The sequence below is a fragment of the Canis aureus genome, chromosome 30 (genome assembly GCF_053574225.1).
Source record: "Canis aureus isolate CA01 chromosome 30, VMU_Caureus_v.1.0, whole genome shotgun sequence".
Taxonomy (NCBI): Eukaryota; Metazoa; Chordata; class Mammalia; order Carnivora; family Canidae; genus Canis; species Canis aureus.
The window spans coordinates 38,796,213-38,822,884 of NC_135640.1; the positions used below are offsets into that span (position 1 = coordinate 38,796,213).

General features: G+C 43.2%; 1 protein-coding gene and 1 long non-coding RNA gene across 2 annotated transcripts in view; one reads left to right on the plus strand and one right to left on the minus strand.

Annotated features, from left to right (window-relative positions):
• The window catches only part of DSCAM (DS cell adhesion molecule), a 732,790-nt gene that overhangs the window by 4,082 nt on the left and 702,036 nt on the right, over window positions 1-26,672 (minus strand). The window contains exons 29-32 of the mRNA XM_077879265.1: window positions 23,967-24,082; window positions 20,290-20,439; window positions 11,969-12,166; window positions 10,349-10,651 (exon numbers count right to left, since the gene is read on the minus strand). Of these exons, the coding sequence (XP_077735391.1) occupies window positions 10,349-10,651; window positions 11,969-12,166; window positions 20,290-20,439; window positions 23,967-24,082 (767 nt within the window). The remainder of the gene's footprint in view (window positions 1-10,348; window positions 10,652-11,968; window positions 12,167-20,289; window positions 20,440-23,966; window positions 24,083-26,672) is intronic.
• LOC144301989 (uncharacterized) lies at window positions 11,913-18,154 on the plus strand. The gene is made up of 3 exons (XR_013368915.1): window positions 11,913-15,212; window positions 15,726-15,844; window positions 17,680-18,154. It is a non-coding gene; the product is annotated as an uncharacterized LOC144301989 (long non-coding RNA).

Genomic DNA, 26,672 nt, shown 5'->3' on the forward strand with positions numbered 1-26,672 from the left:
TATGGGCAGAGCCAAAACCTGGCCTTAGTGCATTTCCAGTAAAACCAGTTACAGTGGAGTTCACCTCCAATTCCAGCAAGGATTTAATCATTTAGGTTCCCTCTTTTTGCTTTACTCTGCGTTACCTCTGCCCTTTCTGTCTTTCTCCTTGTTTTGTTTTCCTTCTGCTGACTCTCTCCTCTGTGGAATACAAGGTGGAGGAAAGAGATGAAACAGACAGTGTGGGTTGGAGAGGGGGTGAGGAGATGACAGGCAGCAACCAGGGCATGATGTCAAGGAGAGTGTGGTATGTGTGTGTGCGAGTATATTCATATGTCCCTGTGTATGTGTATTTGTTCATGTGTGTATGTGTGTCTGTGTGCATGTGTGCACATGTATTTGTGCATATGTGCGTGTAAATGTCTGTGTGTGCACATATATTTATATTTGTTCATGTGTGTATATGTGTGTGTGCATGTGCACATGTGTTTGTGTATATGTGTTTATGTGTATGTGTGTACATTTATGTGTGTGTGTGTGTGACACAAAGACAGACGGAAGGAAAACCCACAGGTTGGGGGAGAAGCAGACCCCACAAGGAGAAGACAAGGTGCGCAGGAGAAAGGCACAGGTGTCAGGAGGACCTGGGCTCACATTCAGATGCTGGAAGGGAAAGGATCTGGGGACTCCCTTCCATGCCTTCCTTTTGCTCTGCTTACCTTATTTCTCACATTTCTAGCACTTTCCTAGTTAGCTAAACCCATTAGCTACTTTCCCAAATCCAGCATGAGTGAAACATGGTGACAAGGGGCTAAGAGTCCTGATAGGCCTTAGGGGCACACTCCACTTGCTGATTCTTGTGGTGCTTATTCACACAATTGTGTGTCATGAACAGTCACCCGCTGTGCTCTGCCCCTGAGGCCTTGAGTCAGAAACATGGGGTGAGGGCGAGGGTGGAGGGGCTGAGACACCCACAGGAAGAAGGGGCTCTGAGAAGCTGAGCTTAGGGGCTGAGGTGCTGGACTAAACCCGAGGCAGAGGGGCTGAGATGGGTGGTCAGGGAGGGGCGAGTGGGAATGGGGCTGAGAAGGGCAGAGAGATGGACAGGGAGACAAGAGAGATTAGAGAGACAGAGAGAGACACAGAGACAGAGAAAGAGATGTCAGAGACAGAGAGAAATGGGGAGAGGTGGAAAGACATAGAGAGATGGAGAGACAGAGAGACAGAGAAAGAGATAAAGACAGAGACTGAAAGAGACAGCTGTGAGACACACACAAAGACAGAAATGGGAGAGACAGAGATGAGAGAGATGGAGGGAAACAGAGATAAAGAGATGAGAGAGAGAGAAACAGAGAGGGATAGAGAGATGAGAGACAGATCTGAGAGACACAGAAAGAGACAGAGATGAGACAGAGAGAGAGACAGAGTATGATGGAGAGACAGAGACAGAGGGGAGATGAGAGAGATGGAAACACCTACACGGGGAAGCGGAGGGAAGCAACACAAGACATAGGACTGGGGGCGAGGTTGAAAGAGGGAGGAAATCTCCCATGAAAATGGGAAACAAAGAGTCATAAAGAGAGAAAAGCAGATAGGACTCAGCAGAGGAGTGTGGGGAGGATACTGCCACGGGACCCCCAGGGTGTGGATCATGAGTAAGGATATGGCCCTGTCCCCTTACCTGGCCACCACCCCCGTGGTCTCTGAGTCCTGAGTATTTCTCCCTCTTTGCCTCCTCAGCCTGCAGCCCCCAGATCACAGGCTGGCCCTCCCCTGTGACTCCCACCTGGAGGCACCATGGAAGGTCATTATTCAATATTATTGAAATCACGGCCCATTCCTTATTTTCCTGTCACCGCCCCTGGGACTTTGGTGCCCCTAGTATCTCTGAAAGTTCACACTAAACAAGTGTCATCAGTTTCTCCATCTGTCCCTAACCACCTTGCTCACTGGTGCCCTCACAATTCCTCGCCCCCAGACTCCCTGATCCACCAGCAGACATCCACCAGCAGGTGGGTGCTCAAAGCTTGCCATCCTCACCAACAGGGACCTGCAAGCCATGGTTGGCCCAACTGTGTCAAAACTGCTCTAGTAAGAGCACCTCCTGCAGGAGATGCACCTTCCTATTAGGAAAGCAAAGTTTCCCGAACTTTCTCAGTATACTCAGAAGCACACAAAGTTTGAATGCACTTTAGGCTCGAAGAAGGATGGCAAAAATCGATATTAAAAAAGAGCAAGAATGCATCCATTCAGAAAATCTATAATAGATGTGCATCCATGAATCTATTCTCAGACGATGCTTCCTGCCATTTGGTGTGCACACCCTTGGGGAGGAAGCATCTAGAGTTTAGTAGTAGTTCTCAGCAAAGAGTGATTCCGCCCCCAGGAGGCATGTGTCAATGTCTAAAGACTATTCAGGTGTTACAGTTGGAGGGTAGCTGCTCAGTAGCCACCAGTAGCCTTTACTGGACACAGGCTAAGGATGCTGCCCAACATCCTATTAAACACAGAACCCCACAGACCCTCCTCCCCTGCCTCCAATCCTTCAATGCTCATTGTGTTGCTACTGAGAAACCATAGCTTAAAGGGGCCAATGTTCACTATTCCAAGTGGGCCTTTATTCTACTTTAAGGAACAAGAAACTATTGCCCAGCTTCTTCTAGTCCACCAGGAGTTATGACCTCAGATCCTGGGAGAATGTGAAAGATGTATCCCATGGAGCAGTGGTCATAAGGTCTTCTTCCAAGTTGGTCTGATGAGGTTGGAGCTTAGGATGGGGTAAGAGCATGAGTTAGAGTCTTCTAGGCTTCCTGAAAAAATTCTGCTTTTACCTCTAAATGGTTCTGTGACCCCTTCAAATTTTGCATCTTTATCAAGTGAAGGGGGCAAGGTTATTTCTAAGGGCATCTTCAAGTTTGAAAGAGTCTTTCTTATGCTCTTTACCATCTCACCTGTGAAAACTGGAGGAGCACAATGTATTAGGAATTTGAGGATAAGTATGAAACGAATGCATTTTTAGGAGCCTAAAATTCTGAGGCATATTGTAATAGCCTTCTTCCCCCTCTTATGTAATACTTCATTAGCACCTGTGAAACCGTGCATATGCTTTCACAACAAAGTCCTGGAGAGAAAGCTAATCAGAGTCCCTGGGGATTAGCTCTCCTCTGGGGCCATATAAAAAGGAACTTTCATCAATTTCTAATAAGGCTTCACATCTATGCTTGGATGGAGCTGGGTATTGATGCAAAGGTAAGAAGCAAAGGATGCTTACCTTGACTTCTAGCAATTTCAATAAGAACCACACAGATCAGACTTGTAATGATGGTTACAGCATCAAAGAGCTAGTTACAAAGCGAGAGTATAGAGTCTGCCCATTCTGGAGGCAAATGAGATCTAACACTTTTTTAGTTTAATATTAATGCTGAAGCAAGGTAATGAAACCTTGTAAATGAACCTCTTTTGGTAAATGAATCTTCACTCCCAAATGGCCACCAGGAAAACCCCTAAATAAATAATGTGAGATTGATACCAGAGGTCTGTGTATGCGGATTCTATTACCATTCTTGGCTTGTACTTAGGAGGCTTCATGCATTTTTAAGAGCGCATCAATATTGTCATCCTCCTACTCACTGGTGAACTTTAGCAACTACACTGAGGTATGAAGTGGGGCTTTGAGTTTGTTGCTGCTCACAATTCTTCTGAAATAAAATAGTTCTGTGTGAGAAACAGGATTGGAAAACCCAGCACTTAGGCCAGGGTGGAATCACTTGGCAAGGCATTTGGAGCACTCAGTGAGGAAAGGTCCATGAGGCTCAAAGAACCTCCAGCTCCCACATAAGACTGACAAGGACACACACACTGGGGACCACTGAGGAGGAAGTGTGGTTGGGTGCCTGTACCTGTTCCCTTGTGGGGCTGGCAGACCTTTCTCAACAACCCTGTGCATCTTGACTCATCTCGTAGAAGGACTTAGTTAATCTGGAAACGAGAAGATTCTAGGCAGAAGGAATATACATTTGTGGACTTTAGGAACCCAGAGAGCAAGGGTCATGACCAGTAAGGAGACAGGGCTGGCTTCTTGAAGCCCTATGAGTCTCTATCCTGAGCAGTGGGCATCTTCACAAGGGATTTCAACATGAGAGCGTCAACTACACCACTTGAATTTAAAGTTTGTTGGTTCCCAGTTTGGGATATAGGATGCATTAGAAGTTGGTGCCAGCTGTGTTCACACAGGACCCCATTGAAATATGATGGTCTTTGCTGTCTTTTTACCTTTTTGCATATTCCTAGCACCGTCGGGTTGGTCATGGCTTCATGACATCTTACTGGGGTTTGTGTGTGTGTTGGGGAGGCCTCTGTCTTCCAGAGCTGGATTTTTTTTTTTGCCTTGTTTCCTGGATTTCCTCATTTATCTGTCTTGTGTCTTTAGTGCCGTTTATGATACTACATGGTATTCTGATGAATTAAGGAGCCTATGGGAAGTGTTGGTTTAATATATTAACAGTTTTAAGTCTTAGGATAATACCTGGTATTTTTTTTTTTTTTACAGAGAAGATATTCAATAACTATGGGTTAAATAAGTGAGTGCAATAGATTTGTGTTTTCACAGGGTCTTTCTGGAGATGCAGTGAACTTTCACTATGATGAGCCTTTTTGCTCATCACCCTTTGCACTGGAATCTAGAAACTTCCTTCTGGCCACTCAACAGGACACAGGTGGGCTTCCTACTGCTCCCTTACAAGTTATCAGGCACAGACCTCTTCCCTACCTTGTACCACCCATGAGCTCCCCAGCAACTAAAGCTGAAGTCCAATAAGCCAACCAAGGAAAACAGTGAGTTAAGGGGATAGGAGTCAGAGAAAAGGCAGTCAGAGCAAAAGAATGCACTTAGGAATTGGGGGACACACATAACAGCAGCATCTTTGAAAAATCCTTAAGAACACTTGGAAAGGTAAGAAGACTCAGGCACCTGGAATCAATGACAGAAAGTCACTGTCAGAGACAGAAAGGAGAGGAAGTTGGTGCAAAAGTCAAGTGGGCTTTGAATTCCAAGTTTGGGACTCTTTGTAATAAGTCCTACCATCCACTTCATGTGTCCTAGAGAGATCAGATAAAATAACAAGACGGTCTTTAAGAAGATGAAATCACAAATGTATGTCAAAGAGATCAGTTTCCGAGCAGTGAGCCAGGACAAGCATGGTGAAATCTTTAGGTTTACTCAGGGCAGGTGCATAGCAATATGTGGAGGTGCTGTTAATGGCCTCTGGGTCCTTCAAACTTTATTTATTGATTTTTCCCAAAGATTTCATTCATTTATTTGAGAGAGAGAGAGAGAGCAAGTGTGCATGAGTGGGCAGGGGTGAGGCAGAGGGAGAGGGAAGAGCAGACTCCTCACTGAGCAGGGAATCTAACACAGGGCTCCATCCCAGGACCCTGGGATCATGACCTGAGCTGAAGGCAGATGCTTAATCCACTGAGCCACCCAGGTACCTCTCTAACTTTAATTACTATGGGAATATTTGAAAGTTAGTCAGTTCAGAGTGAGCTCTTGCTCCATGTGGTGAATGTGAGGCTGATTCCAATCTCCTGACTTTGCTCTCCCCTCTCCCCACACCACTGTGCCTTTAGGATGTCTACCAGGCTTTCTACCCCATCTACCACTTAGATCTCAGCCCACATCTCATTGCTTCAAGAGGCTTTCCTTGACCATTCTCCCCAACTCCCAATCTCTGCCAGACTTGATCACCTTCTCCAATTACTTCTCTTCCCAGAACTTACCATAATCTGAAACTGTGTTATTTGCTTATTTTCTCCCATCAGGAATATAAACTCCCTTAAGATGGGGTCTTTGTGGGTCTCATCTACCATTGTATCTCTAGCTGTGAGATACAATGGGAGTGGGATCTCAAAAAAGACATGCTGATATTAGAAAGCAAGACTGCTAACTCTGGGAAACGTACTAGGGGTGGTGGAAGGGGAGGAGGGTGGGGGGTGGGAGTGAATGGGTGACGGACACTGGGGGTTATTCTGTATGTTAGTAAATTGAACACCAATAAAAAATAAATTAAAAAAAAAAAAGAAAGCAAGCTGGGAGGCTGGGAGGCTGGGAGGCTGGGAGGGAAGAATCAGGAGCATCTCTAGAAGGATGGAGGCCAGAGAAACTCAGTGTGCATGTGTGTGTACGTGTGCATGGTGTACACATGTTCTTGTGCATATGGAAGTATCAAAGATACTTGTGCTTCAAAGGAGACACTTTCTATAGCTCTTAGAATAACACTCATGATAGAAATTTCAAAATCTAATTGTAATGAGTGCAAAAAAGAGGAGAAGGATGCAAACCTGAGGCATGTGGCCCCCATCACCGACCCTAAGAAGTGAGGGGAAGAAGGACACAGAACTGCTTGAGAGGAACCAAGTGTGGTGCCTTGGGTCAGGAGGAGAGAGTCTATGTCAGGTGACCTGCTGGGAACAGAACTCATGTCCTCAGGTGGTGAGGGAGATGCAAGTAGAACACAGCTGTGGAGGGGGATTCTGGACAGTGAAAACCTCCAGAGTCTAATTCTGATTCAAGAGCCAGCATGAAAACCACATGGGCTTCAGGGGAAGCAGTATGTTCAGAGTGATAGCTGAGAACAGGAAGAACAGACTTCACTTGAGGGCACCACCAGAGCAGAGGTCAGCAGGTCCTTCAGGTAAGCACCTCTCACTCCACGCTCTTCTCTTTGGTTAAATGCTCACATCCAGGAGGGCACGAGGGATGGCATGAATGGATCCGAAAGCCAAAAACTGCTTTATGTAGCTGATTGTTCAGAGAACCAACAAGATGACAGTAGGCAGTGACCATTGCCAGCTGGAAAACTTCAAGTGTGTTCATCACGAGACAGGCTGATGTGTGTGTATTTAAGGCTGGTGTCCCAGAGTGTGAGTGCAGGAATCTAAAGGGGCTGACCCTTCTCCTACTCTTCATGGGGCCAGGATGCACTAGGCTGCATATGTGAAGTTTTAAGTAGCTTTGTGCGAAAACATTTCTTGATTGCATAGGATAAACTCATGAATAAAGGAGGAGCAACAGTCCGAGAAGGTTAAAAATCAGTTCAGAATGCTACCTGAATCCAAGAACAGGTATTGTAATCAAAGTATTGGAAATTGCTTTGACCAAGAGGGAAAGAAGTTGTTAAATCTTCCCTCTATTTCTCAGAGGAAGATAGAGTTTTATTTGTTTGGTTTGTCATTTGTTTCTAAAGATGGAAATAAACATCCCTTATTGGAGAAAATAAAACCGTAGCACAACTGGCATTTTATTTAAAATCAAAAAGCCCTAAAAATTCAGTACATTCAAAAGTCAAGTATTATTAAACATCTAAAGCGAGATTCTGATGTTTGCCTTACGTGCGAGCCATTACAGTTCATGAGGAGCTCCCCTTTATCTGTGGAAGAGATTGCTTTTTGATTTGTTGAGAGCAAGAATAGAAAATGAATCACTGCTGGAAGATGGGGTAGACTTAAGTGTTCTCTTATGTTTTACTGACAACTTCTAATAATAGTAATATTTTAACCAATTGGTCAGTCTTATCATTATCACAGCTATGATATGTACATTCATTCAATATATTTATTAAGCACCTACTATATGTGTCAGACACAATGGTAGGAGCATATATTCATTCACTAAATCATTTAAAATATTTCTTGAGCACTTACTGTGCTGCCAGTTATCTGTTAGACACTAGGAGAGAAGTATGAAGGCAATGAAGACATATTTTCTATCTTCCTGGAGCCAGGATCTGGCCTAGTTGGTTTAACTGGATCCTGACTTGATCTATGGAGTGTTTAAAAGGTTTGGATCACAAGTGGAGGAAAGACCATCAAACAAGAAGACCCGATTGTAAGGAGAAATATGTACAGAGACTTGGAAGACTTCATGGAGACACACATTGATTGACCGACGCCCTCTAGAGCTACGCGACACAGGTAAGAATGAGGTTTGAAAGCACAGCCCCAGGAACTGATGATTTTGACGCAGCCTCCAGTCAGCAAAATACTAAATTGTCACCTTGGTTTTTGTGCCTGGTCTTGAATTTAGTTTCATTATAAAGGGACAAGAGAAAGGTTTTCCTAAAAGCATATCAAATATTCAATAATAATAATGCAGCCATCCAGGGTGGACAAAACAAAGTTTATATGCATTAGGACTTGTGTTGATTTAAAAAGTTACTCATACCTAAAGTCATAAAATCATTTTAGTCTTTTTTTTTAATCATTTTAGTCTTAATAGCATTTTAAGACTATACTACTTCACTTAGTTGTGATCTTTCAGTTGTTCTGATGGATGCAGGCAACGATGTCAACGATGTCATAACAAAAGTTCAAACTTTTTTTTTTAATACGAGCCTAACAATAGGAACAACAAGACATCAGAAAGAAACTCAAGCCTTTAATTAATTCAAAGCTTCCATAAATAGGACCATTACTTCACCAGGAACTCCTGTATGCAAGGGAAGATGGTTGCCAATGGAAGCATGGCGTACTTAACTAGGTGATATGCAAAGAGGCAGATGCTTCCTGGGGGGGGGGGGTCCATGGCCACTGAAGGGAAATAAAAGAGGGAAGGAGAGGAGCCAGCGCTCATCTGGAGACCACATTGGAGTCACTATGAGAATCCCAACAACAGCGTCAACAAGGCAACGACAGAAGCAACTGCTAACCACTTCACCCAAATTATGCTACACACATCTTATACCAATGTCACGTCCATTTCAAAGATGGGGCACCTGAAGGCTTCAGCAAGGTTAAACAACATGCCCAGAGGCACATTTTCTCCTTTCCCATCTTCCTCCCTCTCAGGCTTAACAGCCACAAAGAGCTTATGTTGTGATCCTATGTTTTTCTGCATTCGCTTTGCAAATAAATGCCAACAAGAAATGCTTGAAATAAAAACACCCACAAATAACAGCTCATCTTCTCCCCGAGGAGGTAGACAGAATGAAAATAAATGAAGCCATCATTCTTTATTGTATGCTGGCATGAGTCTTGACTCAGTTTGGAAGATTAGTTGCTGGATAGACAATTCTTATTTTATATATTTTTATGCATTTATAAGGCTCATTTCAGCTGGGCTATACGCCATAAAACCCAAGGGAATTGCAGTAATTTAACAGTGAAGATAAATTTTTGAAATAGGGCTAGTATACTGGTTCGGAAAATGGGAAAAAAGGAAATAAAACTGGATTCGACAAGAATGGAGGGGCTGGTCCGCAAAGGAAAGTCTACAGGCAGCTATTTAAGGGTGAAGAAGAAGAAGAAGAAGTGATTCTTCACATGAGAAGTACCACTCGTCGCCATGGCCGGATTCAGTATATAGAGTGTTTGTTTGCCCTGTACAGTGGTTTGCAAATATCTGACCCAACACTTGAAAACTGTGAGTCTTCATAGAAAACCAAGATTTCTGGCTTCTCTTGAAAGTCGCTCATACTGGCCCCCCATTTCCACTTGGGATTAGTTGGTGGGAACATGCTGGCGTCTCTCCCCTCTAGATAGTCTTTGAACCCTTAAATTGTTCATCCTGCATCATCTCCCTGCTCTGCAACCTCTTCACTAATGCATGCCATCTGCCAGGCCCTGAGGCCTTAAAACCCAGAGCTGCCATCCACACACCCAGTCCACTCTCACACGCTCAAGGCAAAGCCCAAACCAGTGGCTGACCAAACCCAAGCCAGTCATTGTCACTTTGGGTAGCTCAATGAAACCAAGGCCCAAGCACTGGCCCACCAGTAAGACTTCTCTCCTTTGGAAAACCCTCGGTACAGCAGCTTTAAAACATAAGCCCCCTGTCTTTGAGCCTCCTCTCCTCATGTGTTGGGGTCTCCATCTCCAATCTGAGCTCCTTGGGCTCTTTGACGATTGCACAACAGAATATAGTAAGCGATGTGTCACTTTCCAGGCCCACTCTTAATAGACCAGATATTTCTGTTTGCCTGCTGGGAAGCTTGCTTAGAACCAAACTGCCATGATATGAAGAAGCCCAAGAACCTGGTGGAGAAACCCACCCCAGGGAAGGACATGGCCAGTGCCAAGCTGCCAGGTGAGGGAGCCATCTGGGAAGGCTCCTCCAGACCTAAGGGAGCCTCCTCAGCTGACCCAGCTGGAGAAGAGAGGAGCTGTCCTCACTAAGCCTTGACTAGATTTCAGATTTGTAAATAAGTTAAGTGATTGTCACTGTTGGGAACCAATAAGCTCCAGAGTGGTTCATTACACAGCAACCTGTAAACAGAGCACCGAGTCCAAACACCAGGATGGGCTTTCTTAGGGCACGGGTGTGCCTCAGGAAGACGAGTCTCCTAAACAGTGGCCCAAGCATTGCTTTCCTCACCTGGCCGGTGTGCCTTTGGAACCGCCATGTTCATCACTCGACCTCCATCCTGAGGTTTGGGGGGAGATGCAGTGAACCTGCAGATCCCCGATTCTGAAGGGGTGCTGGAGGTCAGACTGTCTGTGTACTCGTTTGTCCCTGCCGTCAACTGTTCAGATGATGTGTCTGATATGAAGCACTCTGTGATGGTGAACTTGGCGTGCCTCAGCTGCTCTTCCATCTTGGCGTGCTCGTAGGCCCTGGCCAGTTCTTCGTAAGTGGAGGAGGCACTTTCTGTGGAGACCATGCTGCTTCGCGCTCGATCTGCAGTGTGAAAGAGAACAAGATGGATAAATGATTGCCTTGGGCATGCACCCAGAGAATGGCCATCTCTGGCTTGTGGCTGTCTCTCCCAGATCCTTATGCAACCCGTCAGGGGTCCTGGGTCTTTGACTGAGAACTGCCTTTGTCACTATGGGGCCCTATTTCTGCACCTCTGTAAGGTGGGCTCAGGGAACTTTGTTTCAGCTGAATTGTTCACAGCCTGGGACACTTTGGTAAATCAGCAGTGCTGAAGAAGTCTGTGTTTAGTTAAAATGATCGGGAACACAGTGAAAATGGACAGCAGTGTCTACCCCCTGCTCTGACTTGTCAGTCAGTCTGTTCCGTAGAGACTCTAATTGGCACGAATGATTTGAGCTCTGCATTCAGCTCCTCCAGCCCTAGCTTGGCAATGAGGTTGTGACAGCGGCTGGAAATGAAGCTGCAACGTTGCATGAAATTGGCCAGTAGGAAGAATGGCCCCTGGTCCTTCGGACTTATCTTTTTGTGACTGCCATCCTTTATGGGTCCCAGAGAGTGGCCAGGACAAAAGGAGAAGCATCTTGGTCAGAGGAATCTCTATTTTACACACTAAAAAGTTTTGAATCACCTCTGTGGAACTCTGAGACTCTTCTAAGAGAAATAACAGCCATAAAAATAAATGTACAGGGTAACACTCCACCTTTAGAACACTATTTTTAAAGTATATCATCCAGAACAAAAGAAAATGAGTATTAAAATTTCCTACAGCTATTAGATTCAGATATAATTTCTTTTCAAAAGTTAAGGTGGGGGGATGGGGCAACCTGGTGCTATTCATAGGCCCTGTCTTCTCTCAGAAATGAAATCTAAGTGGTTGATGGCACAGACTAGATGACTTACCTTATAATCAACTCCTGTTTAATTGTCAAAAGGATCAGCCTATGCTCCCTATAGAGGGTGCTATGACCTTGTCATGAAATTTCAAGTGTAGCATCTTAAACCCAGAGATGATAGTGGGTCATGTGCCCTCAGAGTATAATCAGGAACTACTGCAATCGTGTGGGTAAAAATTTTGAAGTATCTGTGTTTCTCTCAGCGGGGTAGGAACTAAAACAAGAGAGGAGCATGAGTATGAGATTCAGGACACCTGCAAAATAGATGCCTTTCAGTTCTGCTTTACAAAAATCATTGGGCCCTGGATATCATCATATTGGTACCTGTTAGATAAATGCCTGAAAATTTGAAAGTGACCTTGAAGGAGCATGAGTAGAAGCTTCTGAGGCCCATCTGTGGGCCACACTTGTCCCCAGGGTTGAGGAGGAGGCGTGCAGACCCTACCTGTGTCTTGTGAAGGGCTGACACTGTAGCTGTCACTCTCCTTGTCCATTGATCCTGCAGCCCTGGGCGTCGGCAGCCTCCAGTCTGTGGTGAGGGTGTGTGCTGAAATGGTGGGGTGGGGTCTGTTGAGGGTCCACTGGCTGGCATACCGATTTCTTGCTGTGGGTCCTGCCTTTGCGTTCCTCCTGGTGGTAGGATCTGTGAAGAGCCAAGAATAATGTTTGTCTTAGTCCCTAGGGGTATGGCTAGTTATGATCAAAGTGTTGAGAGTGGTTCTCTCCACCCAGTCCTAAGACTCCATCCTGCAGGACTCATACTTCCAGGAAGCCTTCCCAGAGTGCCCCTATCCAGAGCATTCATTTCCTTCCTCTTATGGCCTGAGATATTTATGTGATACTTAAGCATTTTAAAAAGTCCTGTGAGAGGGATCCCTGGGTGGCGCAGCGGTTTAGCGCCTGCCTTTGGCCCAGGGCGTGATCCTGGAGACCCGGGATCGAATCCCACGTCGGGCTCCCAGTGCATGGAGCCTGCTTCTCCCTCTGCCTATGTCTCTGCCTCTCTCTCTCACTGTGCCTATCATAAATAAATAAAATAAAATAATTAAAAAAAAAAGTCCTGTGAGAGAAAGAACATTAGATTTGGACTCAGGGATTATGGACTCAAACCTTGCCGTTTGCCCTTAAATGTTTCTGTGAATCAACGCATATCACTTAAGCTTCCAGAGAATAACCACCATCTTCCATGCTTGGCCAAATATACTCTAACATGGCCTCTTTTTTATAGGTCTCCTATCTTAAGGTGTTATTATGGGTTAGATCATGTCCCTTCCAAAGATATGTCCACATCCTAACCCCGAGTACCTCAGAATGTGACCTTACTTGGAAATAGGGTCACAGCAAATGTCATTAGTTATGATAAAGTCAGATGGGAGTAGGGTGGCCTTCAATCTAACGTGACTAGTGTTCTTATAAGAACAGGAGACAGACACACAGAGGGAAGACAGCCCTGGACCAATGGAGGTAGAGATTGAGGTGCTGCAGGTGTAAGCCCAGGAATGTCAAAGATCGTCAGCAGCAACCACCAGAAACTAGGAAGAAGTGAGGAGGGATCCTTCTCTACAGGTTTCAGAAAGAATGTGACCCTGCTTATATCTTGAATTTGGACTTCTGGGCTCCAGAACTAAAATTCTGTTAGGCCACTGTAGTTTATGGTATATTGTTATAGCAGTTGTAGGAAACAATAAGTGTTATGGTGGTTTTGTATTTACTCGTTTCCTTGAGTATGACTGTTTTACTCATCAACTAAATTGTATGTTCTTAGACCAGAAGGATGATTTTTTTTTTTTTTGTCTAAAGACTCTCTTAGTCCTTTGCATATGGTAACATATCTTTTCAGTAGGATTGTCTGAACTTTGTCAAAGACACAGGTCATTCAATGCGGAGCACACACAGTTAATGATATCTGGATTTTATATGTCTGCTGTCCTCAAGAATACAGAAATTTACATACATAGAGGCCGGTGCCAGGTGGGTTTCATTTTTTTCTAAATCTGGAACCAAAAGCAGCAGGTCAATGGGGTAGGCAGAGTTCTTGGTTCAGCTCTTTGGCTGGACACTGGAGTGGATCACAAAACTGTCTTTTCTGGAATTCTGTGGAATAGGGGAGAGGCTCAGTGACCTGGAGTGATTTTTCTCGGGCTCAAGGCTGAAGGCAACACAAGGTCCTAGAAGGGGCTCATCCACCATTGAATTCTCTGCTCCTCAAAAAGGAATTTTAGGCAGTTATATTTCAAAGTGGCCTGGCCCTTTCTAAACACTGCAGTCTATATTTATGGCTCAGGACTAATGAAGCGGTATTAAAAGATCAACACTGAGAGGGCCAATCCTTGGCATTGTGACAATGACTTACTTATGTGCTTCTGTAGGCCTGGAAGTCTCTCTAAGGAAAGGGTAAGGGTAAGGGCAAGAGTGTTCATCCTTGGGTTCATTCATGGGGTCTACAATAATTTCTGGTACACATAGTCCCCTGGATGAATACAGATAGCCCAGGGTCACTTTATGGATGAAGCAATGGAAACTCAGAGAGGATAAGTGGTAAAAATGGAGCCCAAGACTCCATGGATTGGTTCAGAGATTGCCCAGCACTTGACCACGCTGGATATCTAAGTATCTAATACAGTGTCCCACGACACTGGCTCCTTTTTAATGCCAGGTTGGATCATTTGAAAGTGGCAAAATGAGTTTCTTTTTAAATGGAGGATTTTCCTCTTTGCAAATTCTAGTTATTGGACTTTGAGCCTAATCCATCATTCTACAATGCTGTAGAGAAGCATTAAGATGGCAACCAAATCGATATGTTTTAAGATTTCCTGGGTCATCAAAATGCTTCATCTTGGTGCATATTCTTTGGGGCATTGATTTTTAAGACACATTTTATCCCTACTTGCAAATTCCACAGCAGACTTTGTCGGAAGATATATTTTTTTGGCCTTAATTAGAATGTAAATGTGTTATGCTCGAGTGCCAACCCCTCTGGACAGCAAGGTGTGAATGATAATTGTGTTTCTCCACTGAAATGCTAGGAGAGAGGTCCTCAAAGAGATAGAAAACTATTCTCACAGGTAGGAGGCTAAATATCTTCCAGGTATGATGGACTTCCTAAATAGAGCTTCAATAAATGGAGCTTGTTATTATTTTTTTTGGAGCTTGTTATTTAAATGCTAATAAAGCTTTCCCCCCAAAAATGACCCTGTCCCTTACATAAGATTTGAGGGTTCTTATTTTAAAAAATTCTTCAAGGTTCTCATTTTTATTCTTTATGTTTCTTGCAACTACAACTATGGATCAGATTTACTCCTGGCATGGATGCTTGGGCAGGGGTGGAGGGTGGGTATCAGTTTGATCTTCCCACTTCAAGGATCACAATTTCTTCAAATATCCAACTTCTCCCCTGTGTTTCCTCCCACTGACTTGCCCACCCACAGTGGGGCAAAGCTGTAACCCCTTTCTCACTGAGATCACCCCAATGTGGAAAATTTCATGGTCACGTTGTGCATATCAGCCTCTATTCAAAGCCAGAACTCTTTTCAAGTTAATTTTGTTCATTATCCTTTTTTTTAGATGAGGACAGTTTTACCAGTGGCCTGATAATGTTAGAAATATAGGTCATGATATTACTTTCCTTGAACCACATCCTGCAATTCTGTTCTGCTCTAAGCAAGCATCCTAGAGGCAAAATTATCTCGGTAGGTAGAATATTGGGGTGGTTGACACATTTTTTTAATAATCAGGTTTTGGGAGCTGTTTTGTACCTGAGTTGAACTCTTCTGTATGATAGCTCCTAAGATGGCAGCTAAAATAAAAACTTGACTTGGATTCCAATTGGTAGCCTCCTTGGTAGTCCTTACCAGGTAATCTACTAAGGAAATAAATGTTGAGATTTACTGCCCCTGCATGGAAAGCATTTTATTTGACTCTCCAACATTCTGATATATATACAACTGAGTGACGAGCCATCACACTTGCTAAACAGCTAACAAATTACAAGGTAAGTGATACAAATCACTCTTGGCCTTTCAACACCGAGTCTGAACCTAAATTAAGCTTTTCTGCCCATTGAATCAAATTATTTTAATCATCCTGAACTCAGAATAAGAAAGGATTTTTGTGGCTAATAGGGTTATAAAACATGTCATGTGCACTGTGATCTGGGTATTAATCTATTTTTATTCTCTGGCATTCGATGTCCTATCTTGTAGGTGCTGTGGCCTTAGCTTCACGTGGTGATGATGCTGTGGGGCCTGAACATTCCCATCACATAAGGAGCAAACATTTATCAAGGGCTCATTGTACACAGGACACTCCTCGCCTCCATCAGGTATTTTCCTGCAGTGTGATGTCGAATACAATTCTGGGTGATGGAATGTGAATTTGTTTTCAAAGTCCCAACAAAAAAAAGTCAGTCCATGTTATAAACTTTTCAGTCCATGTTATGAACTTTATATATATAAAGTCTGCTCCGTCCCTAGATGTCCTCTAAGAAGCATCATCTCCACTTAACAGCAACATGGAGTGGTTGAGTTACGTTGCCTGCCTTTGACCCAGTTCCACTACTTGCTGGCTGTGAGCTCACCAGACGTGTCCATTTCCCTCATCTCTGAGAGTGGGGTTATCACCTCACCCACCCGTACGGTTGTTGTGACATGTTGGGGGGCTCAATAGATTTCAGGGCCTGGCCTGTAATTCCTGAGTGACAAACACCTGGTAAGAGTTGGAACACATTGTGCTTATTGGAAAGAGGATTGTGGAGATTTAGTAGATTGATCAGGAAGGCTAGAAATTTAGACAATTTGTCAGAAAAAAAAATACCGTAAAGCATATACCATTTGGTATTTTTTAAATACCAAAAAAATACCATTAAATATCATAAAACTGGATCCTGGAGAGTTCCCACACTGCAGAAAAGAGCTGAAGAATTGAGCTGGTAAGGATAGGTGTGCATCGTATTCATGCCCAGTCTAGCCTGCTCTCATCAAGGGCTCTTGTAATGCTCTTGGCCCAGGTGGGTGTATGGTGACAAAGGAATGGCTTCCAGGTAAATACAACCCAAGAACCCAGGTCAAGTCTAACATTGTTTGCTTCATTTGTCCTCATACCTTTGTACAAGAAATTTGATTTAAGTTCTCCTGTGACAATCTCATTGGTACGTCTCCAAAAAGTGTCCTGGGGAGAGACCGTGTACATACTTACAAACCTCTAATCAGCTGGCATCCAGACACCCAGCCTATGAGATGTTGCAGAAAATGGAGAACAAGGAGAGGTGCCAAGTGGACTGCCCAAGTCCTGTCCAAAATGCTAAACATTCTTTCTTTTCCACTCCTTTTACTGTGATTTCAGAACTTGGCGTGGATTGATATTTAAGTGTATTTACTGAGTGCCTACTGTGTGTCAGACCCTGTGGCTAGAGCCAGGGGTTGGGGAATACAGACACAGACACCAACAGAGGCCCCAATTTCAAGTGTACCCTAATTCACAGGAGAGACAGGGAAGCAAACAGAGCTGTAGACACAACCAAGGCATCTGTTTCCTCTGGTTGAAGAGCTAAATAGCCAATTATTGGTATTTCTCCCATCCTCATAATGAATCTTTGCTGCAACTCTGGAAAATTAAACAAAGAAAAAATGTGCCTAGAAACATAGCTTCTGTGATGCAGCCATGATAGTGTGCAAACAACATATCATAGATGCTCTTCTTAAAACTGAAGAGCGCCCACACTGAGGACATGGTCCTAGCATCATTAGGACAGAGTAGCAATGCCATTTGCAGTTGAGGAAACAGACTGTCTCTGCAAATGCACCATGCTACAGTGTGGAGAACCCACCACATGGGCCTGAGATGACACAGGTGCCCCATGTGTGCACCAATGATAAACTCTGGGGTGCAGGACCCAAGCAGAGAGTTGGGCTTTGGAAAGTTCCCAGAAAGACTTCTGCGGGGGGTCATCTGCTGGGGTGGGGGGCAGATGTTCATTGTTTCTACTTCTAAATGAAAAACAAGATTTCTTAGTCCCTCATAATGTGGTTCTAGAAGGAATATTTAATAATGAAAAAATTATCCCAAAGATCTTTTACTAATAGAGAATGTTGTGCAGATGCTAAATGAATCTCTCTCTCTCTCTCTCTCTCTCTCTCTCTCTCTCTCTTTTGGAACTAGAGACTGATGCATGTATTTGAGTAGATTTGCCTAATGTTTGTAAACAACTGTTGGATGAAGTTCATCACAAATGAAAGAAGCTGCGTTCTGGAAGCTGTGGTTGCTTCAGTGTGATGTGATCATCAGGCTGAACCCTGGTGGAGCATCCCAACATTCTCAGGATGAAGCGCAAACTCATGAGGCTGGCCCAGGAGGTTGGCCAGCTCTTTCTCTGGCTCTCCCCCTCCCCCTTTCCCTGTCACCCACTGCATTCCGTGATGCTTCTGCCTCAACAGGCCTTAGGAGGTTTTCCTTCCTCTTTACTCGGCCTGGCAGGCCAGCTCCTGACCACAACTCAGGTTTTCTCCTCAATGGTGGTCTCCCCAGACTGGCATCTGAAGGGTCCCTCCCATCATCCCTCTAAGACCCCTGACTCACCATCTCATCACTGTGTCCTATTTTTCCCTAGTTCTTTTAGATAACGAAAAATGCTTGAGTTCTTTGTTTGCTGTATGATTCCTGCACTAAGATGAAATGAAAGTCTTTTTGCATCTTAGGATGTACCCCCATCACTGGGCCATATGTAAAGCAAAATCTTAGTAAATATTTCTGAGTCTGAAAGCACGAATCCTTAAATTTCCCCAGTTATGCTTCCAGTATTGCAGGTGTGAGAGACATGGACCTGCTGCTTCCACTTGCCTCTTGCTGGTTCTAGTTTATGCTTGTGATGGACATTCACATCTCTGCTGATATTCTGAATGTCATTGAATCAATGCTTCCATGAGTCGGGGGGTGATCATGCAGTTGGGAGGTTCCCAGGGCTTTGGTCTAACTATTCCCTCTCCCCTATTTAAGGCTGGCCTCTTTGCATTTCTCTGCCAGTTGAACATTGAAAAGGAGGTAGGAATGCTTGCTTGTTTTACTTGGCAGAAAGAAGTTATGTGCTGTGAGTGTGGCAAGGTTGAGAGGTCCTGTCCCACTGCACTAAAGGGCAGGGACATAAAACCTAACAACTGGGGAAGTATTTGTCAGTGAGGGCTCCAGACAATCAGCATCAGAATTCCCCAGAATGTTTGTTTACAATGCAGGTTCCTGGGGCTCTTCCCTAGGCCAAGTGAATCAGAACCTCTGGGGATGGAACCCTGGATGGGTGTTTTGAACAGACATCCTGAGTGATCCTGATGCACATGAAAGTCTGCGAACTAATACCTGGACATCTGTCCTCTGCCTCTTTCTTATTTTCCTGCTAATGTTTCCATCAGTTTCCATGTTTCCTGGTGATGGGAGGAACTCTGAGGTCAAGGATCCATCCATTTCAGTCCCCCTGGGTCTACAGTCTTTCCTTCACTGAATAGCAATCAGTGGCTTAGAAACCCATCAATACAGTGTCCCGAAGTATCCAGAAGCTCAACCAGGCAGATGATGATGGGGAAACCAGTAGCTAGAGAGAATGTCAAGGACCATGAAGCAGTTTCTAAGAGCAAGGCTCTTGCTCCAACACCCTTGTGAAAAGTTAACTCTCACTCATGGCTCGTTTGTATCTTCAGTGTATGCTAATGTCATCAAGGAAGGAAGGGGTTGAGGTTACACAAAAGTGAGAATAAAAGATTTCTTGAGCATGCTCTTGAGCACATTTTTTTCAAATGAATTTCAGTAACACTTGAAATTATTTTCCCTCAAATGACAATGTTATTAGGAATCAACTGGTTTGCTTCATAACGCTTGGTGCATTTCACAAGTGCCTTTTGAGTCAGAACTTATGAAAAACAGCTCCTAACGTTGTAATATTTTTCTAATTATAACACTCCGAGAATGTAAATTTTTGCAAAGCGATTAGAGATTTAAAAGCTAGACATCAAAGCTTCCAAAAAGATAATAATCAGGACATCAATTTCTCAGTCTTTAAAGAGATTTAGAAACCATTTCAATTATGAAGAAATGAGAATATCTAATTAATAAGCTCTAGATACATATTAGGGGATTTAATTTCATTGCAGTAATTAATTCCCATATATTATGGATGCAGATATTAATAACCAAATCACACATAATCCCCAGATTAGCCAGGACTACAATTTTTCTCAAACAGCGTGTACAGGAGAAGAGCATAAGCTCCAAGGATGGACAGATCTATGACTAAATCTTGGCTTCACTACACATTGTGTGTGCGACTTTGTGCTGTTTACCTAACTTCTCTGAGAACCCATTTTTTTTTAACCTGTAGAGGCTATCATATCTTTTCAAACCTATTATAAGTAGGTATCTGGCAGGGTTGCCTTACAGATAACATACATGACATTACCTTTTTATCCTAATCCTGGCACAGAGTAGATACTCACTAAAGTCAATTACCTTCCTCTTTTCCTGAGTCATCCAAATTAAAAAAAAAATACCTTGACCTGAAATTTCTAGCCCTTTCATAGTGAATCAATACCAAGGGCTTCAACTGACACAATTTTAATACCAGCTTAGCTCAAACACTAAAAACTCAATGTCCCAATGAAAGATCCTATCATATTGGCCCCTTAGGCACGGGGCCAATGAGCCCCACTTCTGTTTGATGGGGACAGAGCATCAGTGTTTTGTCAGCATTGATAACAGCCACACAGTTTGTGTTGTTTGACTACTTACTTGTTCCCGGTCGAGCGTCCGAAACATCTACCAGGGGGCCGGTGGCCTGTGACACCGACTGGTAGTGTACCGTGTGTGTCACTGTCAGGGACTTCTGTTTTGCTGCCTCCCCAAAGTCAGCATCCGTTAACAGGACCGTGGAGCGATCATCTGCAGAACAGTAGGAACACAGGCAACCAGACACGTTTACCCCCTTTCAATGGCTCCCTTGCCTTCTCTTCCCTAGGTCCCTGTGTTATTGTTGATTACAACAATTACGACTTCATCTAAAGAAGCAAGAACAACTAGAAATTCAAGCACTGTGTTAGAACCACTGTAGGATGCTGAAAGTAGATTATCTTTAATGGTTGGCTTTCAGAGCATGAATGAAAGAGAGTGACCACAGAGAGAGGTCTTCTCAAGAAGCAAATGCTGGGATGCCTGGGTGGCTCAGTGGTTGAGCATCTGCCTTCGGCTCAGGGCATGATCCTGGGGTCCCAGGATTGAGTCCTGCATCGGGCTCCCTGCATGGAGCCTGCTTCTCCTTCTGCCTGTGTCTCTGCCTCTCTCTCTCTCCTCTCTGTGTATTCTCATGAATAAATAAATAAAAATAAAAAAAAACAAATTCATAAAAAAGAAGCAAATGCTGATTTGGGGAGACTTGTTGCAGCTACCTGTTTATAATAGAGTTTGGGAATTCTGTGTTTGTCAAAAGCTCACCTGAGATGTCACCAGAGATGCCAGCATCACTCAGCGATGGGGCTGTCATTGCAAATAAGCTTGGTGTGCAGTACTAGAAAAGCTCTGCCACAGCTGTCTACACTTGAGTGGCTCTCATGCTGAACTTGGCAAATGTTTGGGGTTGGGGTGAAGGGAGGGGAAGAGGGAGCTGGTCTTCAGAGTTTATTGATTCTTCTATTTTAAAGGTTCTGAGGTACGTTCCTTTTCTTCCCACCTCTTCTGAGCTTTAATTACTCTAGAACATCCTTTAATTGATTTTTCAAAATGACTCACTTGTCAGATTTCCAAGCCCAATTGGCGTTTGAAGATTGGAGAAGCAGGAGCCTGGGTTCAGATGAATTTAGAGCATTTTAGTGCTTGGAAAGGAAGCACTTGGTTGAGCTGTGTGTCATTATTTGGTTGTCTCAAGGTTTTCATTACTTTGTTGTGATACTTTTCACACTTCCTTAAGAGCTTTTTTACTCCAAGGGAAACTTCCGTTAGGATATATGGATAGATTCATACATTTTCAAGCACCGCAGCCCGGGATGCTGTTCATATGAGTTTATCAGTCAGCCGGGACCATGTTACAGCGTGCCTTGACACGGAACGGTGATGTGAAAGTCATAAACAACACAGCTAGACTTCTGTGCCCAAAAAAGGCTCTGAACAGAATGAACCTTACAAAATCCAATTACTCAGGCTCTGGCAGGAGAGGAAAGCCTCTTGAAGTTAGAATAAAATTTCTTGGCAGAGAAATAGAGGAAAGACTGCCAAGGTGTCTGCTGGCATCCCAGCGTGTGATGCAGTGCGGGTTGCTACCGCAGCAGGAGCCGGGGTTCGGCCTGGGGGTCAGTCGCAGCCTTCGCTGGCCCCCAGATTGGGCGGCCTTTATGCAGAAACAGATTTTTACAATTGGACCTGGTATCCGAAGCCTGACACTGACGTGTTGTGGTTTCTAACATGTAGCCCCGCTGAGAGCACTCCAGATAATCTTTGGGGCTATGCTACGATCTGTGGGGCTAGGTCACAAATTTTTAATGGGAAATTTCAGGTGCCTGTCAGTTTGTGAGCTTAATCATTCATTCTTGCTAGAAACTAATGGCACTCTCATATTGCATTGTTTTAAAGTATCACATTTCTACTTCCCCCAAATTAGAAAATGCCATCGACCAGCTGTCAGGCATCACCAGGAGGTAAACGATTCCTGGTGATAGATGATCCTGTGTAGAATAAGATGCACCTTTGACTAAGGGCAGTGACTATGGACAGAGGATGGGCAGACCTTTCTCTGGTCTTAGGTCAACAACGACTACCTATCTATTTTAACCACTGGAGGTACAATGATGAACAAGCCTGATGAGGAATGTTTACTAAATGTTGAAACTATATTATAAGGGCAAAGAAATTATGTTTTTATTTTTGAAGTAGTATTTCAAAGGAAGTTTTGGTTTTAATGCCCAACCTATTGAGTTTAATAAAAGAGATGCCAGCTATACTACTGAAAGATAATGATTATTAAAAATGAAGCATGGTGTTTTTGTCCTGATGTGAGCCAGCTAATAAAATCTTGTATATTTTAGGAGTGAGCCCTCGGACAACACGGGTAGTATTTAACCGAATTTGGTTGATCGAGGGCCACACTGGGCTTGACCAACCTTCTCCAAGTGCTATTATGCTTGGACCAAATTTGAATCCAGCAAGACCATCCCAGGCCTTAGGACTTTGAAGCCTTTAAGTCAAGATGTCTCTGCTGTTCCATTAGAACATAATCATGCAGGGTGGGGGCAAGGAGCAATGCAGATGTTTTGCCAATTTGGCCATTTACCACTTTTTTTCTGGCAGGAGGTTTCTAGTTGCCAGTGTAGTTGCCAGAAGTTGGGTAGTTTTAGCCAAACCACAGGATAGGGTTGCCCTGGGACCAAGTGCCAGCAAACACCTTCCAGAACAAATGCAGAGCAAAGTTTGTAAAGGGCCAAATTGGCAACCTGCCTCAGATTCTGTTTCCATGGATACTGGAAAGCTGAGTGGTATTTCTAAGGTGAGGGCTTCTGGGAAGTAGCTTATTGATATGGAAGCAAGTGGTGACAGTTACAGGAAACTAAGCTGGTGGCTGGGTGGGGGCCCTACCTTGGTTCTGCTCTAGTCTATGTGACCTGCAAGCTATGTAACTTCTCAATGCCCCAATTACAAAGTAGTATCTTTTTCCTATGTTGCTTGGGTGGGTTGAATGAAATGATGCACATAATGTGCTTTAAAAAGTAGGTGACATTAAAGAGCCCTCAGTAAACATTAGCTATTCTTCTGATCATTATCACAATGGAAATATAAAGTATCTGATTCTGGAATAAATAGACCTGTGTCAGAAGGCAGTGTGGAATGGTGGATTTTGAATGGAAAGGGCTGAAAGGAATTAAGACAATGGGATTCTGGATAAACCAGCCAAAAAGCTCTCTGGGTAGAACAGGGATCTTGGTGTTTCCCAAAGCACTGCCAAGGAACCCATTCCAGGGTGTCTATAGGATGCTGGGGGATGCAGAAAAGGCAGCCCGTGCAAAGACACTTGTTTGTTAACTGCTAGGTAGAGTTTAAATGTTTGCTTTAATGAAGGCCTTTCTGGAGCTGAAGAAGAAAGCACTGAGTGGATTTCCAAGATGGGGCTTTAGTGTATGGCCCTTCTAGGTTTATTTGATTACAGGTGTTTGTTCTTTGGAGAGGCACCAATAATCTCCCCAGAAAAGATCCAGCATGGATCAAAGTTGGGGAACTCCTGTCTCAGGTGACCTTGGAGGTACATATAATTTCATTCTCCCCCCACCCCACATTTGCTGGTATTCATTATTCTCCTCAATAACAATTATCTACCTTCTACCTTTGCTTGTGTAGCACTCAAGATGTTCCCATGTCTAAAGGGGTTTGGGCTGAGAGGACATGGCTGTAGCAGCCACATTGTGTGAAGCCATAACAGGGTACCTTACCTATGGTCTCCATTGTGTCTCTCTCTTCAATCAAAAGCTGAGCCCTGGGTATGTCAATGTGCATTCTCAAGGTTTGTTGTTGCTTGCTCAAGGTATCCGAAGTCCGAGTATTCTTACTGGGAATAAAATAGAGGGGATGCATGAGCAAATGCAGTTCAGAGTCACATTATGCCAACACGTGCTTGTATATCAACTGGGTTTAGTAGCTAATTATTTGAATGCCTTGTGAGCAGGCAAGGGGGAAAAAGCAATGAAGGAAAAGGGGAAAAGGAAAAGAAAAAATATTTTTCCTTCATTCAAATGATATTTACTAATATTAGGTTTCAGTAGTTAGTTGTGAGGTTCACAGAAAAAAAATTGTCTATAGACATTGGTTCCATATTGATAGAACCTTTGGAATTTCCCCTTTTCTGTGTAAAGCTAAGTAAAACAAAAAAAAAAAAGTGGTTTCTAAACCCAACAACACTTTTGTTTGTCAGATATGAGATATTCCAGTGATGGCAAGGGAGGAAGCATGTGTGCTGGCTGCTAAATGGGTGGGGTTTCTACTAATGGATTTGTATTTATATCTGGTGTCATTTTATTTTTGTTCTGGTAACAAATCATAAACCTTGTTAACTTCCTTGACACTAGTTTATCCTGATATCACATTTTAGAATTAAAAGAAAAACCCAACTACTGTAAGAATTTGTGTACCAGAAAATTACTCTTAGAGCAAGCTGTCTTCTAGAAGTAAATGAAAATAGGTAGTAAAACGGCATGGGATCATCAAACTCAGTTACAGCTTATAGCAAATAAAAAAAATCTGTGTATTTCACAAAAACTCAAAAAAAGTCAATAAAGGCTTTAATTAGAAATCTACATTGCAGAAGTGATTGTTCAGTCTTTGCACAGTTGTAAGAACTTAGATGATTTCAAAATATGTACAGTTGACCCTTGAACATCAAGGGTTTGAACTGTATGGGTCCATTTACATGTGGATTTTCCTTGATAAATACAGTCTAGTACTGTAATATTTTCCCTTCTGTATGATCTTCTTCTTTTTTTTCCCGTATGATCTTAATAAGGTTTTCTTTTCTCTAGCTTATTATATTGTAAGAATACAGCATATAAATCATAGAATATGCAAAATATGTGTTCATTGATTGTTTATGTTAAGGGTCAGGCTTCTGGGCAACAGTATACTATTAGCAGTGGAATTTTGGGGAAATCAAAAGTTGCATGTGGATTTTCGACTGTATGTAGAGCTCAGTATCCTTAATGATTACATTGTTCAATGTAAGTTCTATTGTTCAAAGGTCATCTTTATATGAAAATAACTTCTAATGAGCAACAAAGATTCAGAATAATACATCAATGTGATAAACTATGGCATCCATAAATCCAGCTCAATAATTGACAAAATCTACTTTGAGAAAGATTTCTGGAGCCTACTTCACTCAATGATTTTCCTCTGTGTTTGTTACTTTTAGTAGAGAACAACAAAGAGGGTATCTATTCTGGATCTTAAATATTTTTCTTCCCAACTAAGCATTCACTAAGAGTCCTAGATCCTTTCTTGTTGATGAGGATTCATCTACTCTTGAACCCTGTAGCTGACAGAATGTTAATAATCTGAAGGTCAAGTTCACTCAAGAACCCCTGTAGATATTTGCATGTTGAAGTCTGTGTTAATATTCTGAATATTTTGTAATTGCCCTTCCTTCATTTGAGTATAAACAAAACAACCTACAAAAACAACAGCTTCTGAAAGGTGCACCATTCCTACTTAGGACTTGATCTTGAACCAGATTTCTTGCTCTGCAGATGAGTAACTGGGTTATGTAGCTAGATCATGCTAATTATGCAGAGCCCAAATTCAAACATTTGGCCTGAATTTTTCACATGAACTGCATACTTTAAAAAATTATTTACTTATCTATGTTTTCACTTTATTTGTGTGTGTTTTTTAAAGCAAAAAGTCAAATACTTGTATAAAATGAAGAACATTTTGGTGACTTGGGGGGCTGCAGTTATGTCATGTTTAGACAAGCTCTATTTCCTCAAAAACAGATGGGGAACTACTCCTCTGTGAGTATCCAAAAGGTCTGTTTAGAAACTCCACTAGGGACTTGAGCTTGTCCTTGCACCAAAAATAGAAATGTGAGCTAGTTCCTTCTGCTCATCATGAATAGTTATGAGGCAGTCAGCGGCTGCTCTATTAAACACTATGAACCCAAGTGCAAACTATACTTAACAATAAGGGGTCCACTGTCAGACTGACACAGGAAGCATGCTAAATAGCTACTGTGCACCACTGCCATTGGCATGAGGACTTAGAATATGATGGAACTTCATTAACAAAGACAATGAAAGCTGGAGGTAAAACTTTACTTCCTCCTTGAAGGATTGCATGCTGTCAAGCCCTACAGTGGGAAGGCGAGAATGTGGCCCAACAAACCTTGAGATTCAGGAGCTAATTGTTCCCTTCTCCCTTGGAACTTGCTGTTCTCTTTGCTTAGAAGAAATGTTCCCTAGCCCTATCCCAGTGGCCATGTGACTGGCTCCCTCCCTGGCTTCAGGGCTTGATGCAGGTGGAGTCTTTTCAATGGAGCCAGGTTGGCCCAGCTATGGGCACTGCTGATGTTCCCCTCCCCATCCTCTGGTGAATTTTGTTTCCTCAGCACTTAATACTCAAGCATATGTTTAATGGACTTATCTTGTTTG